Source organism: Talpa europaea (genome assembly GCF_964194135.1).
Source record: "Talpa europaea genome assembly, chromosome: 14".
Lineage (NCBI taxonomy): Eukaryota > Metazoa > Chordata > Mammalia > Eulipotyphla > Talpidae > Talpa > Talpa europaea.
The window spans coordinates 92481784-92499433 of NC_140082.1; the positions used below are offsets into that span (position 1 = coordinate 92481784).

The 17650-nt window shown below is 67.7% G+C and overlaps 2 protein-coding genes across 2 annotated transcripts; one reads left to right on the forward strand and one right to left on the reverse strand.

The window, feature by feature from the left end:
- Positions 1 to 2963: 2963 nt before the first annotated feature.
- Positions 2964 to 4252, reverse strand: HDDC3 (HD domain containing 3). Its single transcript, XM_084253912.1, has 4 exons — positions 3951 to 4252; positions 3813 to 3868; positions 3496 to 3736; positions 2964 to 3147 (listed from the first exon to the last, which is right to left on the reverse strand). The coding sequence occupies exons 1-4, from the start codon at positions 4060 to 4062 to the stop codon at positions 3017 to 3019; spliced, it is 540 nt and encodes a 179-aa protein (XP_084110038.1). The 5' UTR covers positions 4063 to 4252; the 3' UTR covers positions 2964 to 3016.
- A 4958-nt stretch (positions 4253 to 9210) lies between these two features.
- UNC45A (unc-45 myosin chaperone A) lies at positions 9211 to 17299 on the forward strand (the record flags this gene model as incomplete). Its single annotated transcript, XM_084253445.1, has 16 exons — positions 9211 to 9294; positions 9730 to 9897; positions 10777 to 10945; positions 11216 to 11386; positions 11995 to 12166; positions 12640 to 12940; positions 13522 to 13616; positions 13796 to 13937; positions 14173 to 14313; positions 14468 to 14595; positions 14766 to 14832; positions 15213 to 15326; positions 15539 to 15654; positions 16319 to 16436; positions 16520 to 16675; positions 16816 to 17299. 16 exons carry the CDS (start codon positions 9211 to 9213, stop codon positions 17077 to 17079), a joined length of 2406 nt encoding a protein of 801 aa, XP_084109571.1. The 3' UTR covers positions 17080 to 17299.
- Positions 17300 to 17650: the final 351 nt, after the last annotated feature.

The following is a 17650-nucleotide window of genomic DNA, read 5'->3' on the forward strand; positions in this document are numbered from 1 at the left end:
GTAGAACCTCAAGTACACAGAGCGCCAACATCTTTACCTAACAGGACCTGCTGCCCACGCGTCCCTGTGCTGAGCTGACGTCACGTGTCTACTTGGGAAAGCCATGTGAGGCTCATCGTCCAAATCAGGGAACAAAATCACTGACTTTTCCCTTAACAAGTGTCTGAACAAACACTTAAGAGGGGAGGAGAGGCTGGTGGCGACACCACGTACTTCACAAAGCGGGAGTGGATGCAGAGCCTACCAGGTGTCAGGACGAAGGGGGGCCGCTGAGGTTCCCTGTCCATTTGGGCTCCTGACTGCAGCCCTCTCTCACCGAGCTAAACCAGAAATGAACGTGAACCCGGTGCAGTTGGGAAACCCAGGTGCAGCTGGAGCGGACTCCTCGGGCCTTTGGGATGTGACAGATTTAAGCCAAGGCGACTCTTGAAGCCTTGAGAAACTCTCCAGTGGAGGAGAGACTGGGGCCTCCTGTCAGAATGGCTGGGGCGGTGCCTTCAAACAAAGGGCGTACTCCCCCAAACTCCCGCTCCCTAACCCCCAACATCTCAGGATGCTGAGTAAGACACTGAAGATGGAACAGCAGCGCCATGCAGCAGGAGGGCAGCTTTTTTGACCAAGAATGGAGAGACCAACCAGGGTCTGAGCAGAAGGTGGGGCGATGCAGCTCAGGAGGAACCTGCCGGCTCAGGACAGGGGGCGCTAGGCTTTGCCTTGCATGGTGGGGCTGACCCGGGGAGGTCAGCCTCTCTGAGTGAGGAGCACGGGCAGGAAAGCCAGCGAGGCTGCAAACGAAGCCTCGGCTCAACACACAGCCAGAACTAACGCTGCATCAAAATCTACGTGAGGGATAGACACTGGATTGATGCAGGTGAGATTTTAGAAAACAAAACAAACTTTGTGGGCTTGAAAAATACAATAGAGGAATCACTCGAATATACAAGATAAAAGGAAAATATAAGAAACGCTAAGAGAGACAGGATGATGATAAGCTTTGACATAATCTTTAACAGCAGTTGTAAGAGACTAGTGAGAGAAGAAGAAAACAATCAGATCATGGGTTTTCAGGTTGAAGAAAAACACGAATTCTCAGAATGAAAGAGATGACTGAGTTCCAAGAAAGCTGCCATTAAAAAAAATCCTCACTCTAAAAATCAACCAGAGAGAGGGCCTCCCTGGTGGCGCAGCGGTTGAGCGCTGGGTTGCGAAGCTGCCTGCAGCCTCTGCAGCGCCGGTTCGATCCCCGGCTGCTCCCCGGCCACCGGAGGAGGGTCCCACATGGCGCGCAGACCTCTCCTGCCGCCCGCTGCTCCCCTCGGCAGTGTGCTTCGGTCCTTCTGCCTGCTCTGCTCCCCGCTCTGGCTCTGGGGAATCCTCTCACCCTCCCGCGCTTCTGATTGTACCCAGTGCTTGTGTAAATAAATAAATAAATCTTTAAAAAAAAAAAAATCAACCAGAGAGAAAACATAGAAGCCTTAGAAAGGAGAGACGGATGAAAGGCTGGCAGCCTTACGGGGAGTCCGTGAGATGAAACACTCAGCCTGGGGGGCTGTCAGCACCCCTGCATCCAGTGCCAGCTGCACTGTCACTCAAGAATGGGGGGAGATGATATCTTTTGATAGGCAAAGACCAAGATTTTGCAGCTTCAGTGGAAGAAAAAAAGATGTTCATCAGCAAAAAAGAATGGATGCTTTTTGGGCGCATAAAACTAACGGCATCATTGGCCATGAAATACAGCATTTTGTAACTTAAAAAGAGGAACTAAAATCCTGGATAGCAATAATGTTAGAAAGGCATTTTTTTTTTAAAGATTGATTTAGTGTGCACACAAGAACTGGGGTACAGGCCAGAGGTGCGGGGGGTGAGAGGAGTCACCAGAGACAGAGCGGGGAGCAGAACAGGCAGACGGACTGAAGACACTGCTGAGGGGAGCAGCGGGGAGACGGGAGAGGCCTGCCGCGCCATGTGCGTAGCTCGCTGGCCGGCCGGGGATTGAACGCGTGCTGCAGAGGCTGCGGACAGTTGCCTCTCAAGCCCCTGTGCCACCAGGGGGGCCAGAAAGGCATTTATTCAAGAGGTTCTTGTTGGGGCGAAATGCAGGCACAAGGAAATGTGTGTGCACGGCCGCTGGGCACGGCCGGTGTAGAGAGAAGCCGGAGACAAAACTGAGCTGTTCATAGAAAGGGGCGCCCGGAGAGAAGCCGCGCCCTCCCGCGGGGCTGTGCGGGCCTCCAAGCCCGTCCGCAGGGGTGGCCGCCTGCGGAGCACGCCGTGTCCCGAAAATGCTCCCGGGCCGGTCATGTGAAAAGGTGTCTGTAAATTTCATTTCTTAAAAACAATCACTGAATTTAAAAGCTTCGTATTCTCGCGGCCCCCGGACTCGGGCCGGGCCAGAAACCTCGGGCCGGGCCTTTGCCGCCGCGTCCGGCGGGGCCTGGCCCAGCGCGGGCCACTCTCGCCGGGGCGCGGGGCGCGGGGCGCCTGGCCGGACCGTCCCCGGGGTCTCCGCCGCGGCCGGGCGCTGAGGAGCGGCGGCGCGGGCAGCGCCGAGCGCCGGGCCCGGAGCGCTCCTGGGACGCCGGCCGACCTCGCGGGCGACGCCGCACCCGGGAAACCCGCGCTTCGCCGCGGCGGGACGGAGCTGAGGCCCCGCGGCGTCCCCACGGCCGCCTCCTCGGGGCGGAAGCCCCAGACCCGCCCCGCCCCGCCCCGCCCCGCCCCGCCCCGCCCCGTCCCCGCCGGCGGGGCCCGGGCCCGGCGGCCTCGGGCAGCGCCTGTCGCTCAGCCTCCGGGGAACGCCCGCGCGTGGGGCCCGCCCCCCGCCCCCCGGACCCCAGGGCGCCCCCCCGCTCCGCGGGCCGGACAAGGAGCAGCAGCCACCGAAGCTTGACCCAAGTCGCTTTATTCCCGCCGCCCCCGCGCGGGCGCCCCGGGCCTGGTGTGCGGGCGGGATGGGGCGGGCGCGGGGCGGGCCGGGGCCCCGGGCCTGGGGGCGGGCGGGCCGGGCCGGGGCCGCTCAGAGCTCCAGCCCGCGCTCCCGGAACAGCCGCGCCAGCGCGTCCTCCAGCGGCGCGCTCGTGCCCCGCAGCCCGCGCACCACGCGCGCCGCCCACTCGAAGTACTCGTGCACGCGCGCGGGCGGCCAGCCTGCGGGACAGCGGGCGGCCCTGAGGCGGGCCGGGACCAGGGGGGGCCCCGCCCCCCGGCTGCCCCCCGCCCCCGCCCCCCCCGGGCTGCCCCCCGCCCCCCCCCCGGGGCTGCCCCCCGCCCCCCCCGGGCTGCCCCCCGCCCCCCCGGGCTGCCCCCCGCCCCCCCGGGGCTGCCCCCCGCCCCCCCCCGGGCTGCCCCCCGCCCCCCCCCCGGGGCTGCCCCCCGCCCCGCCCCGGGGCTGCCCCCCGCCCCCCCCCGGGGCTGCCCCCCGCCCCCCCCGGGCTGCCCCCCGCCCCGCCCCCCCCCCCCGGCTGCCCCCCGCGCGCGTCCGGGCGGGGCGCCTACCCGCGGGCGGGCAGCGCTGCAGGTCGCGCAGGTTGTGCAGCTTGTCCGCCAGCGCCAGCAGCTTGGCCCCGGGGCTGCGGCGCGGCGCGCGCTCCTCCTGCAGCCGCTTGCGCTCGGCCGGCGGCAGCGCCTTGTCGTCCGTCAGCTCCTCCACCAGGCGGCGCACGCGCGCCCCGAAGCGCCGCTCCAGCTCCTCGGGGGCGGCGTCCGTGTCCTCCAGCGCGTCGTGCAGCAGCGCGGCCTGCGGCGGCCCCGTCAGCCGCGCGGCCCCCGCCCCTCCCGGCCCCCCCCGCCCCCGGCCCCCGCGGGCGCGTTACCTGCAGCACCTCAACGTCCGTGACCCCCGCCTCGCGCGCCAGGATCCGCGCCACCCCTGCGGGCGAACGGGCGGTCACACGGGCCCCGGGCGAGTCCCCGACCGCGGTGCCCCCTCCCCTCCCCCGGCGCCGCCCCACCGATGGGGTGGTTGATGTAGGGGGTCCCCTCGGGGTCCTTGCGCCGCTGCCGTCGGTGCTTGCGCGCCGCGAAGTCGGCCGCGTCCAGCAGCCGCGCCAGCTCCGAGTCCATCGCGCCGCGGGGCGCCCACGGCGTGTCCACAGCGCCCCCTGGCGCCGCGGAGGCCGGCCCGGGCGCGCCCCACCGGCCGGCGCGAGAGCCGCGCTGCCCGCCGCCCCGAGCATCCCCGCCGGCCCCCCGGGCGGGGGCGGGAGAGAAACAAGGCTGCGCCGTGTCCGGGCGGGAGGGCGCGGCGGCCGCGGCCCCGGCAGCTCCCCGAGCCCGGGGTCCCCCTGGGGGAGGGGGCGCGGCCCTCGGCCCATGAAAAGTCACTCCCCGGCCGTCCGCAGCGGCCCCGGAGGACTGATGTTGGGGCTCCCGGGACCAGCCCCGAGCGGCAACCTGCGGTCTCCGTGCTCTCAAGCAGCTCTCCCCGAGGGGGTGGGCCTGGGTGCTGCAGGCCAGGAGTCTCCCCTTTGGGCCCTGGCAGGCCCCAGGGCTAACCCGGGGAAATTTCCAGCCTCGTTGCTTGGACCGGGGCTCCGGGCAGCTGTGGTGTTTCCGCGAGAAGTGTCCTTGCTCCAGACACCAGGACAGAATTGCGCTTCTTCCCTGGGCTGAAGGGCTCCTCCCCTCCCCCAGGCACCCGCCCGGGCCCTCGGCGACCAGCGGTGCAGCTGCCCGCAGCCCTGTGGGAGAAGTCCGAGGGAGGGCTCGGGACAGCCCCGCCCTGGAGGCCTCGCCTTCCAGAGAAAGCTCGTGTCTCTGGGGAGGGCATCTACTGCCCCGGCTGGGGGAGCCCTGGGGCCCGCAGAGCTTTCCCCAGGCGAGGGGTTGGCCGGCTGCTAAGTAACCTCCAACCAGGCAGGGAGCCTCGGGCCTCAGCGGCAGCGAGGGCAGAAGCGCAGCGGACACGGGAAGGAAAGGACTCGCCCTGCGTTCGGCTAGTCCCGGAGTTTGCCACGAGGCAGAGGTGAGGGAAGGAAGCTCCAGACTGCTGGGCTGAGGTCTCCGGGGCCTGGAACGGAGAGGCCAGAATTCCCAAGGCTTCCAGCACAGCCTGAGAGTTGACGGTGGGTGGAGAGAAGCGAACCCGGCCCTTGATGCTTGTCTGTCCTCGGGCGAACAGCTCACCTTCTCTCTCTCCCGTTGCCCGTCTTCTGAGCCTTTCCCCCAGCTCAGAAACCCTTGGGCCTCCCATTTTCCAAGAGAAGATAGAAACTCAGTCTCTCTCGCCCCCTCTCAAGGCCCGTGACAGAGAAGCCTCAGGTCTGTGCCGTGTGCCCAGGGGCTGTGGGGCTCTGATCTCTATTTCCTTACTGTCTGCAGCCATGGCGTAGGAGGAGTGATGTTGGGCCTCCTGGGACCAGGGCCGAGGTGGAGGTGACCCCTCATGGGCTTTCCGGGGAGTCTGGGCCCTCTGCTGACAGGCCTGTCTGTGGGGCTCCTGGTACTCTTCAGCGGGGTGACTCTGGCCCAGCCCACCGACCTCTCAGGTACAGCCTTCTGCTCGTGCCCATCTCCGCAGGGGTAGGTGCTCTGGGGAGCTGCTGGGGAGGAGGCAGCCCATGGCTGATCCCTTTCACTCTCCCGAAAGGGTGCGGGGGGGGGGGGACGGTGTGGACACCCTTCCTGCCGGCCTCCAGCCCCTTGTCCCTCCAGCAGCACTGGCCCACCACCCCCACTTGTGCCAGACCACCAGGGATGCGGAGGGCCGCCACCACCCGGGTTTCTTCTGCCCTCGGCTCTCGGATGCGCCGGAGGAAGCCTACTGCTGCCACCTGCGGGCCGCGGGGGGCTCCTGCTGCACCCTGCGCGAATTCGAGGCCTTGTACCAGGTGAACCTGTCCGCCCTTCCGCCCCCGCCCATCTTCAGGTGAGCACCGGCCCGGAGCCCTGGAACGCCGACGGGGCGGCGCCTGATCCAAGTTCAGGGGAGGGAGGCTTGTCGCCTGCAGACTAGCGGCCCAGGGCTGTGCCCCGGGGTCGCGCAGGCGTCGGGTGCGGGGAGTGCGGGGTGTCGGGACGAGAGACTCTTGCGGGCCATGCGCCGCGGCACCGCACGCGAGTCGGGTTGGTGACGCTTGATTCCCCCGGGGAGGGCCTCGGGCTGCCCGCGGCCCCGGGCTTCCGCGCGCGGCCCCTCGTCTCGGCGGGCCTCGCGGGCGGCCCGCCGGCCTCTTGACGGCCTCCTGACGGCCTCTTGACGGCCTCCCGACGGCCTCCCGCCGGCCTCTTGACGGCCTCTTGACGGCCTCCTGACGGCCTCCCGACGGCCTCCCGACGGCCTCCCGACGGCCTCTTGACGGCCTCCCGCAGGGGCCCGGGCCCGCTCCTGGCGCTGGGCCTCTACAGCCTGCTGCTCGTGGCGCTGATGACCGCAGACCTCGTGCACTTCTGCCGCGTCCGGGGCCGGGGTCGAGGCCCGGGCCAGAGTCGGAGTCCCGGCCGGGGCCGGGGCGCGGATCGCCGGCGCCGCGCGCCTCCAGCGCGGTCCTCCGCGGCGCGCCCCCTGCGGGTCTGCGCGGGGGTGAACTAGGCGCGCCGGGGCGGTCTGCGCCTGCGCGGCCGGAGCCGTCGGCGCCTGCGCGCCCGGGCCGCGCCCCGCCCAGCCGGCCCCTCGCGCCGCGGCCCCGCCCCCCTCCGACGCGCGACGGGGCGGGGCCGCGCGGCGGAGGCCCCGGGAGCGCCCCACGCCCCGCAGACTGCGCCTGCGCGCCCGCACGTCGCTTCGGGATGACGGTGAGTGCGCGGGGACCCCGGGGGGCGGCCCCCGCGCCCCCCTCCCCGGCCCCCGCCCCCGCCCGCGCCCCCCTCCCCGGCCCGGGCCCTGCCCCTGCCCACGCCGGCGCCTCTGCCCCGCGCAGGCCCGCGCCGCGGAGCAGCTGCGGACGGAGGGCAACGAGCTGTTCCAGGCCGGCGACTACGACGGCGCCCTGGCGGCCTACGGCCGGGCCCTGGCGCTGGGCGCGCCGCCCCGGGACCGGGCGGTCCTGCACCGGAACCGGGCCGCCTGCCTCCTCAAGCTGGTGAGCGAGCCCGCGCGCGCCCGCCCTCCTCCCGCGCCCGCGCCCGCGCCCGCACTGCCGGGCCACCCCGCTCGGGCGTGCTGGGGCTCGGGGTGGGGTGACGGGAGCACAGCCCCGCTGCCGGGAGTTCCCCGAGGGGACATGCCGCCCTCCCGCCCCTTCTCCCGCAGGAGGACTACGAGCAGGCCGAAAAGGAGGCGTCCAAAGGTAGGGGCGCGGGCCCTCCGGGCCCGGGGCTGCTCTGGTGGGCAGGGCCGGGCACCACAGCGCCTACACCCTCTCCTGCCACCCGGCGCTCCGCCGCCTCTCTTTCCCACTCCCGCGGGCCTTTCCTTCTCTGCAGCTGCGCTCACCTTCTCTGAGGCCGAAGTGCTGAGCCGCACCTTCGTCCCCGTCTTCCTCTGGCGCTGGAGATCTGTCCCTCCTGCTCTTGCCTGGAGACGGTGGCCTCCCGGGCGCTGACAGGGCTCCTGTTTGTGCTCAGCCATTGAAAAGGATGGTGGGGACGTCAAAGCACTTTACCGGCGGAGCCAAGCCCTGGAGAAGCTGGGCCGCCTGGACCAGGCCGTCTTGGACCTGCAGAGATGTGTGAGCCTGGAGCCCAAGAACAAGGTGTTCCAGGAGGCCCTGCGCAGCATCGGGGGCCAGATTCAGGAGAAGGTATGAGAGTGGCGGGAGAGCGCAGCGGGTGGGGCCCGGGGACTCCAACCTGGGTCCCGGGTCTGCAAGGTCCCTGGAGCGGAGGCGGCAAGCAGATGAGCTTATGGCCTGATGCTCGCCCTGCCTGCAGCCCGGGAAAGCAGATTAAATCATAGCGAGGGGTCGCTTTCTCAGAGGTGTGTTTCTCAGACTGTGTAAAGCTTGTACCCTTGGCTGAGGGAGAGAGGCAGACACCGGGTGACGTTGGGGGAACGTGGGCTCACCCAGGGCTGCTGGAGGAGGTGTAAACCAGCACAGCTCTTTAAGGAGACCTTAGTGTAGCTCTTAAAACTTTAAATGGGCGTCTTCCATGGTCTAGCCCTTTTGCCGTCTGCCCTAGAGAAGCCTCGTCTGCGTACCCAAGCGGGCCTGGGTGTGTTGTCATCAGCCTTGTTTGCAGTGGTGAGGACGGGACTGGCTGCATAAACTCCCGAGCTGTGGGGCCCGGGACAGGTGGCAGCACGTGTGGACGTGGAGAGCAGACACGTTAAAACTTTCTTCCACGTACACACCCAAAACAGCACCATGGGGGGGTGTGTGTGTGGTGGGGCTCCTCGGGTATGTAAATGTGAAAGAAAAATTTAAAAAGGTGACATTAAATGATAACGGGGATATGTGGATGGATAGAAGATCAGGATTGAAGGCCCTTTTTGAAGGATGTTTCGTTTCATCTGCTAGTTTTTCTTTAGAGGGGGGCTTTGTGTAGCATGGACGTGTAAAAGTCTGGAGAAAAGGCCCATGGAGCCTACGCAAGCTTGAATTTACCAGATAATTTGGTGCTAAAATGCTGGCACGATGGGAGCAAGGATTGTGAAAATGAGACCTGAGAGAGCCTCCTGCTTCCCCATCAGTGCCAGCTCTGTGGGGCAGGCAGGGGCTGCCTGCAGCCCTGTGTTACGGGAGGAACTAGAGCAGGTGGCCTGGTGCAGGCGGAGAGTGTGCCGTGATCGATTCGTCACGTCTGTCGTGACGCAAGGGGCACAGGGCTGTGGCACAGGTGTCTGTCCTGCCCTCGCCCAGGTCCCGGAGGGAGAGGGCCTCCGATGGCTTTGCACGTTCAGGTTTTTAAACAGTGTGGAAAGAATCTGGGGCTAGAAGGAGCATCAGTGATGAGCTCTGACTGCCTGACCTGCCGGCTCCCCGGCCTGAGGTGTGAGGGGTGCCTCGGCAGGGCATGGTGCCCCAGGAGGGGGTTGGCTCCCGGCTTCCGGATGCTCTCTTCTGAACGGCACTGCCTTCAGCATGGGCGGCAGTCTTGCTGCCCAAGCGGGAAGTAGCTCAGAAAGGAAAATAGCCGCAGGGGGTTAGGGAGCAGCTGCCGGACGAGTCTCCTCCTGCCCAGAGTAGTGAGGCCCTGGCTGTCAGCCGCACCTCCTCGTGGTGCCGCCAGAGACAGGAACCAGGCCCGGGAGGGGCCGAGAAGTCAGCAGGAATGTCCCTGGCCAGAGGGGTGGCTCTTTAGGTGCTCTGCTGCCTGTCGCAGGTGCGCTACATGTCTTCGACCGATGCCAAGGTGGAACAGATGTTTCAGATCCTGCTGGACCCCCAGGAGAAAGGCACTGAGAAAAAGCAAAAGGTACTGGCCCTGGGCTGAGCCAGTGGACCCAACTGCACTAGGGCTGCCTTCCACCGCGCCCTGCCCTGGGCTGACCTGGCCCAGGAGCCCTGCTAGTCTGCATGCACCACTCTTCGAGGCGCCGCCGGGTTAAGGGCCCCAGCAGGTTGGCCGAGGACTGGCACCTGAGCGTGAGCCCAGGAAGACCAGGTCTCCCTGAGTACCCTGTGCAGGAGCCGCGGGTGAGAGGGTACAGGGGACTCTCTACCTCTCAGGCCCGTTGACTCCGCCATCAACTCTAGAACAGGCGCCTTCCCCTATTTACACAGGCGGCAAGGGAAGCTCAGAGAGGCCGCGTTGGTGGCCACGGTGGCTCAGCCGCTGTGCGGAAGCAGTGAGGTCCAGAGTTCAGTGCCCCGCCCACCCGCCCGCTAAGGTGTGCTGCTTCCGGCACAGGCTTCTCAGAACCTGGTGGTGCTGGCCCGGGAGGATGCCGGGGCTGAGAAGATCTTCCGGAGCAACGGGGTACAGCTCTTGCAGCGCCTGCTGGACACAGGGGAGCCTGACCTGATGCTGGCCGCCCTGCGCACACTGGTCGGCATTTGCTCGGAGCACCAGTCTCGGGTAGGTGGGGTGGGGGTCTCCTTAGGGCCTGGGTGCATGCGTCCATCTGTTCACGTGTCCATCCACTCCTCGTCTTATTCTGAAAGGAAGGTGAGGCTGAGAGAGTCTCGGGAGACACCCAGCGAGAGGGAAAATTGCAGCATCTCAGGAAAGGCCAACGTGATTTGGGATGAACAGGGCCCAGGAGAGCAGAAACTGCCCCGGGCCAGGGTTGGGTTTCACATGGTAAAAGCCCGGGCACCTCTCTACCCCCGGAAGTGCCTTGGCGGGAGTGAGTGGCCAGTGACTCACCCACCGCCGGGACACTGACCGCCGAGAAGGGCCTGGCCCTGGGAGCTCGTGGGCGGGCTCGGTGCTGGCCCAGGCAGTGGGTGGGCTCCGAGCCCAGTGGAGGCAGCCTGGGCCAGGACAGGGACTTGCCCCATGGCACCCCCCCCGCCCCCTGCTGTCCTGGGCACACTGCATGCTCCCACTGGGCCTTTTGGGCTTTCCACATTAGAAACGGGGGCAAGCCTTGGGGGCAGCCTTGTGCCGATGCCTTGACAGCACCTGCAGGCTGGTGTCGGGGAGGGCCCGGGTAGACGAGGCTTGTCCTGGGGTACGTGTCTCCTCCTGGGAAGTCGGCAGCCAAACAGCTGCTCTCAGGGCCGCAGTTCTCCTTGGCTCTGTTAGGCGCCAAGGGGGCAAGAAGCAGTGGGTGTTCTTCCAGAATCTTCTGGAATTCTTTTGAGCAAGGGGTACCTGTTGTCTCCCGGAACAGGCCCACTGTTCTCGCAGGCAACTGCTCCCTCCACTCAGGTGGTGTTTCCCGACCACACTCGAGTCCCCGTCTCTACGGTCGCCCTTTGCTAACCCAGAGCCTGTCCGCTCCCCCACCAGACGGTGGCCACGCTGAGCGTGCTGGGAACCCGGCGTGTGGTCTCCATCCTGGGCGTGGAAAGCCCTGCTGTGTCCCTGGCTGCCTGCCACCTACTGCAGGTGATATTTGACGCCCTCAAGGAAGGCGTCAGGAAAGGCTTCCATGGCAAAGAAGGCGCCATCATCGTGGGTGAGTGGTCCCCTGGGTGCCACTGTTAGGGAGCAGGAGAGGCTGAGCGGGCCGGCGCGTTCTCTCAAGACCAGGCTTGCGGTGGGGGTTGTTCGGGAACAGGACTTGGTGACAGCGTTTTACTGGTGCCTTCGGGGTTGGCTGAGGCCTGCTCAGAGCCAGGATGTGGGCCCCTGCCCCCCATGTCTCTGGTTTGTTTCCCCCACATGGGAGAAGTTCAGGGTCGGCCCGCGCCGGCCCGCGGAGCCCAGAGTGCCGTCTCATTGCCAGACCCTGCCCGGGAGCTGAAGGTCCTCATCAGCAACCTCTTGGAGCTCTTGACCGAGGTGGGGGTTTCCGGACAAGGCCGAGACAATGCCCTGACCCTCCTGATTAAAGTGGTGCCCCGGAAGTCTCCTAAGGACCCCGACAACAGCCTCACCCTCTGGGTTATTGACCAAGGTAGGCGACGCCACCCAAAGTCAGAGAGGGATGAGTGTCCGCGGCCGGCTCATCCCCGGCGTGACCGCCCTGCTGTCCCCTCACTGAACCCCACCTGAGCCTGTGGTCCCCTCGGGGGACGTAGAGTTAAACCTTCAGCCATGGCCGAGAGCTGGGCGGGGGGTTTGGCTTCTGCTCTCAGGGGATGAGCACTTGGCATTTGCCACAGCAGCCCCGGGAGTGGCCTCTCGCCCCAGGTCTTCCCTCTGTGACTGTGAGGGGGCAGCCCAGTGGCCTTAGGGAGCCACGCTGTCGGGGGCCGGCTTTCACTAACCATGGTCTGGCTTGAAACCCTGCTTCCCCGGAGCCCGTGAAGGCGCGAAGTGAGGCCTGGCCATAAATCTCCCCTCCCCACCCCCCAGATGCTCCACGCGAGCACAGGGCGGCGCTCTCACCTCTTGTGGCCCAGCGGTCCCGCGGGCACAGGCGCGGTCCCCGCTCCGCTTGACCCTGAGGAGCCTCTGCCCCTGTGTGTGTGGCTCCCCCCGGCCCCCACAGCCGCTGCGTGCACTCTGCCGCCTCTCAGGACGGAGCCCGCATTCTGCCGTCTAAGTGGGGTGTTTTTTCAGGCCTGAGGAAGATCCTGGAGGTGGGGGGTGCAGTGCAGGACCCCCCCGGGGAGCTCTCGGTGACCGCCGACAGCCGCATGAGTGCCTCCATCCTCCTGAGCAAGCTCTTTGACGACCTGAAGTGCGACGCCGAGAGGGAGAATTTCCATCGGCTCTGTGAGAACTACATCAGGTGAGGCCGTCCCTCCGCCCTGGGGCGTCAGCAGGAGGGGCTGGGGGCCGGAGGGCCAGGGGCCACGTCTCCTTCCAAAGCGACCTCCTAGATGTTCTGTCGTTTCGGTGCCTCCCGGGCGCCATCAGCCCACCTGGCCTGTCCCACGCCCTCACCCTGTGCCTGCCCGGCACGGTAGGGACCCCCCCCAGGGCCTCCCCATACAGACTCACAGCTGGTGGCAAATTAGGACACGGACAGAACAACTTCCAGTTGTAATAGGCACAGGGAGGCGCAACGCTGCGGTGAGACTGCGACCCTGCGTCTGCCCGTCGCTCAGGGGAGCCTCCCTCACGTCGGTCACTGCGGCCGATCAAGGCCGACTGCCCCAGCCTGCTCTGGCCCCCGCAGTGCAGACGCCGAGCCCGTGCGGGGCCAGGGGGGAGTCCCTCTATGCCGGCCTCGGTGTGATGCTGTCACCCTGTGCCCCTCAGGAGCTGGTTTGAGGGCCGCGGGCTGGCCGGGAAGCTGCGGGCCATCCAGACGGTGTCCTGCCTCCTGCAGGGCCCGTGCGAAGCCGGCAACCGGGCCCTGGAGCTGAGCGGCGTCATGGAGAGCGTGATCGCGCTGTGTGCCTCCCAGCAGGAGGAGCAGCAGCTGGTGGCCGTGGAGGCCCTGATCCACGCAGCCGGCAAGGCCAAGCGGGCCTCCTTCATCACCGCCAACGGCGTCTCGCTGCTCAAGGACCTGTACAAGCGCAGCGAGAAGGACAGCATCCGCATCCGGGCGCTGGTGGTGAGCGGCGGTGGGCGTGCCGGCACGCGCTGTCGGCGGAGACGCGGGGGGCGCACGTCTCCCCTGCGGGCCTCAGGCCAGTGCACAGAGGAGGCAGAGCGCGGGGCTACACGCGCCCCTGAGTGGGGGGAGATCGTGGGGTGGGGTGAGGAAGGGTGGGCCGGATATCCAGGCCAGGCTGGGCTGTGGAAAGGCCAGGCCTGCAGGAGCCTGGAGCCGGTGGCTTGGGGGGACCCCCGGCCCTGTGAACCTGCTGTCGGCTGGCTCCTCGGGGATGCCGGTGCTCTGTGGGGCGCTGAGGCCTGGGCTTCTCCGTGGCCTGTAGGCCCGTGGCTCGGGCGGAGGCACCCATCCTGTCCCTCACACCATGGCTCTGTTGGTGGAGAGCTTTACTGGGTGACGGGGAGCAGAGTGGAGCCTGTCGGGGTGCAGGTGGGGAGGGCGGGAGCAGGACGGCACCATGGCTGGGCATCATCTGCCGGCTGCCAGGACACGTGGCCATGCTCTGGGGAGGGTGGCGGGGGAGCCCAGCGCAGCCGCCCTGCTGAGGCCAACAGCCAGCCGCGTCGTCTCTTCCTCAGGGGCTCTGTAAGCTCGGCTCGGCTGGAGGGACCGACTTCAGCATGAAGCAGTTTGCTGAGGGTTCCACCCTCAAACTGGCCAAGCAGTGTCGAAAGTAAGTCTCCCGGGCTCGTCAGCTCCCCTTGTGAGCGGGCCTGGTGGAGGCGGGGGTCTGCCCACTACCCTCCCCTGCCACCCTCATCCTGTCCTGTGATGTCCAGGGGAGGCCCGAGCCCCTGGCAGAAGCCTTCCTGCCCCAGTCCTGATGGCCGCCCCCACCCCGCATGTCCCCAGGTGGCTGTGCAATGACCAGATCGACGCGGGCACGCGGCGCTGGGCAGTGGAAGGCCTGGCCTACCTCACCTTCGATGCCGACGTGAAGGAAGAGTTTGTGGAGGATGAGGCTGCCCTGAAGGCTCTGTTCCAGCTCAGCAGGGTAGCGCCGCACGGGTGGGGACACTGTCTAGAATTGAGCTGGCTTTTCTTGGCACACTTCGGCCAGTGGCTCCTGGGGTCCAGGGAGGGAGGGCAGGCAGCTGGAGTGGCACCAGCGGCGTCGGGGAGGCTGATCTCTTCGGGAAGCTGGGTTGGTCGCGTGTGTGAGCTCCTGAGGGGTTGGCAGGGGAGACCTGGGGCCTGGCCGCCTTCATCCACGCCGCCCTGCCCTGCAGTCTGAGGAGCGGTCAGTGCTCTTTGCCGTGGCCTCGGCGTTGGTCAACTGTACCAACAGCTACGACTACGAGGAGCCCGACCCCAAGATGGTGGAGCTGGCCAAGTACGCCAAGCAGCACGTCCCCGAACAGCACCCCAAGGTGAGGGGCCACCGGTGGGGGTTTCTGGGTCTCCCTTCACTAGGACCGGCTGACCCAGGGCCGTCCCGGCAGCAGGCCTGACCTTTTGTCCCCAGCGGGTCCCCGCCCCATCAGGCCAGCTGAGGCCCCTCCGCTCGGCTGTCTCCTTCCCCAGGACAAACCGAGTTTCGTGCGTGCTCGGGTGAAGAAGCTGCTGGCGGCAGGCGTGGTGTCAGCCTTGACCTGCATGGTGAAGACCGAGAGCCCGGTGCTGACCAGTTCCTGCAGGGAGCTGCTCTCCAGGTGCGCCGCTGCGCAGTGCCCAGCCCTGCCCTTCCAGGCCTCGCGCCGCGGTGGGGCCATGGGAGCAGGTCCTGGTGTGGCCGGGAGCGGGGGGTCCCCGCTGGGCTGCCATTGGGGTGTCTGCCGGTGGCCAGGCTGCCCACCCCGCCACCACTGCCTTCTCCCCGCAGGGTCTTCCTGGCTCTGGTGGAAGAGGTCGAGGACCGCGGCACTGTGGTCGCTCAGGGTGGGGGCAAGGTGAGCTGGCGTGGAGGGCCCCGGGGGGCCAGAGGGCAGGACTCAGCAGCTGTTACACGAGACTAGTGCTGGATGTGGGACAGCCCCAGCGGCCTCCTGCCGAGTGGGGGGATGCTGAGGAGGGTGGCCCTTGGGCCCCACAGTCCTGCCTAGTCACGCCCTGCACTCTCCTTCCCCGCGCTGTCGAGCCCACAGCCCCAGGGCCCAGCACAGTCCAGGCCGGGCCCTCAACAGGTGCTTTGGGAAGGTCTGGGTGGCTTAATGGGGGACGTCAGCGAGGAGGCTGGCCATGAGCGGCTGTGCCAGGCCCGGCGGGAGGAGGGGCGAGGTCAGCACCACGCTCGGGCTCAGACCTGATGCTGACAGGCCTGTCTCCTCAGGCTCTGCTCCCGCTGGCCCTGGAGGGCACCGAAGTGGGGCAGACCAAGGCTGCCCAGGCCCTTGCCAAGCTCACCATCACCTCCAACCCGGAGATGACCTTTCCTGGCGAGCGGGTGCGTGTCTCCCTGCCCTCCCCCCTCCTCCCCAGGCTGTGCTCCTTGGGCCCACAGGACTGGCAGCTTTGCTGAACCCCAGGGCGGGGTACCGGGTGGAGTGGGACTCCTACTGGTGGGCTGGTGAGGGGCATGGCTTTTTCGGGGGGGGGGCTCCCACCAGTGGGGTCTGTGGGAGCAGGGCAGGCAGCCTGATGGGGTTCGTGTCTCAGATCTATGAAGTGGTCCGGCCCCTGGTCTCCCTGCTACACCTCAACTGCTCGGGCCTGCAGAACTTCGAGGCGCTCATGGCGCTGACTAACCTGGCGGGGATCAGCGAGCGGCTCCGGTGAGGCCTGGGGTGTGGGGCCTGGGCAGCGCACACACCCGCTCGAGCACCTAGTCAGGGAAGCGCTCCTGGCTCACTTGCCTCTGTGGGCGTCACCGTGGCGCCCCTGGGTCTCAGAGGTGGGAGAGGGCGCTGGAGGCCTGGCCCCGCTGGCTACCAGCCTGTCACCTGGAGCCCGTGACCAAGCCACTCGGCCCGTTTCCTCCTCCGAAGCAGGCTGGTCACAGTGCCTGCCTCACGGGGTAGTGCTGAGGAGACTCAGACGAGAAAGCTCCTGTAGAGGCACTTGGCACCCAGTGCTGGCTCCCTGCACGCGCCAGGTTAACTCCGTCCGCCATGACGGCGAACGCATTACGTCCTATCGGCCTGCTGCTTTTTCTGCAGAGCAGTCAGGATGGTCTCCCCTGTGCCTCCCCTGTCGTGAGGGTTACGAGAGTCCAGGGCGGGCAGGGCGTGGGCCCAGGGTTAGCACTGCCGTCGCCCCAACCCCCTAACTCCCAGTTTTGAGGAATTTGTTGCCTGAGGCCTGGTTAGATGTGTGGAAAGTACCGCAGCCTGTGCCTAGGAGACCTCGGTGCACGTCACCCAGGAAATCCCTTGGGCTTGGTGGTGTGGGGGCCCAGGACTGGGGTGGTGGCTCTGATGAGGCCCCTGGGCCCCGCAGGCAGAAGATCCTGAAGGAGAAGGCTGTGCCCATGATCGAGGGCTACATGTTCGAGGAGCACGAGCTGATCCGCCGCGCGGCCACGGAGTGCATGAGTAACCTGGCCGTGAGCAAGGAGGTGGGTGTCGGCCCGGGCGGCCAGCGCGCGGAGACCCTGTGCCGCTGGCTCTGGCCAGCTGACGCCGCCGCGTCTGCTCGCAGGTGCAGGACCTCTTCGAAGCCCCGGGCAACGACCGGCTGAAGCTGCTGGTGCTGTACAGCGGAGAGGACGACGAGCTGCTGCGGCGGGCGGCGGCCGGGGGCCTGGCCATGCTCACCTCCATGCGGCCCTCGCTCTGCAGCCGCATTCCCCAAGTGGTCAGTGCCTCTGGGTGGGGGCGGGGAGCTGGGGCAGGCGCCCCGGCAGGGCGGCGACTGGTGTGGGTCTGAGGTCTGGCGGGCGAGTTCCCCGCAGGCTCCCGCCTGCTGCCTGGCGGTCACGGGCCCTGTTCCCACAGACGGCGCACTGGCTGGAGATCCTGCAGGCCCTGCTGCTGAGCCCCAGCCGGGAGCTGCGGCACCGGGGGGCCGTGGTGGTGCTGAACATGGTGGAGGCCTCGCCCGAGGTGGCCGGCGCCCTGATGCAGAGCGAGGTGCTGGAGATCCTGTCGGTGCTGGCCGGGGGCGAGGGCGAGGACGGCCCGGTGGCCGGGGCGGCGGCCGCCTGCCTGGGGAAAGCGGTGCAGTACGGGCTCATCGCGCCCCAGCGCGGCGGACCGTGAGCGGCCGCGGCTGCGCACCCCTGCCGCGCCGCGAGTGTGGACGGTGCCGCTTTGGCCACAGGCTGGACGCTGAGCACGAGGCCCCCCAGCCGCCCTGGGCGCGGCCCGCGAGGGGACGGGCTCGCCGCACGGACACGCCGGACACGCCGCTCTGCCCGCACCCCCGGGCGCCCCGCTGCCCAGCCTGCCCGGGGCCGCCCCCGCCCCAGGAAACAATAAAAGTGTGTGCACGAGCGTTGTGTGCACGAGCGTTGTGTGCACGAGCGTTGTGTGCACCGAGCGCGCCTCCTGGGGCGGGAGGCGGGTGCGCCGAGCCACGGGAGCCCCCGCCCCCCCCCCCCATCGGCGGCAGCAGCAGCGCCGCTTCCAGGCGGGGCCCCCGCTGGCCAGGGCTGGGCCCCACGGCCCCCAGGACGGAGCGATCCGGTCTGCCGGGCTCGGGGGGGGGGGGGGGGGGGGGCTCGGGCTGGTCGCCGCGCGCGCCTCGGCCCGGGGGTGGGGGCGGGGCCCGGGCGGGGGTGGGGGCGGGGCCCGGGCGGGGGTGGGGGCGGGGCCCGGGCGGTGGGGCCTG

Bases quoted from the DNA above. Each gene is read 5' to 3' on its own strand.
- HDDC3 (XM_084253912.1), bottom strand. From the start codon at position 4,062: ATGGACTCGGAGCTGGCGCGGCTGCTGGACGCGGCCGACTTCGCGGCG. The intron at 3,869-3,950 runs GTGGGGCGGCGC...GTTCGCCCGCAG, and splicing joins CTACATCAACCACCCCATCG to GGGTGGCGCGGATCCTGGCG. The intron at 3,737-3,812 runs GTAACGCGCCCG...GGGCCGCCGCAG, and splicing joins CGGACGTTGAGGTGCTGCAG to GCCGCGCTGCTGCACGACGC.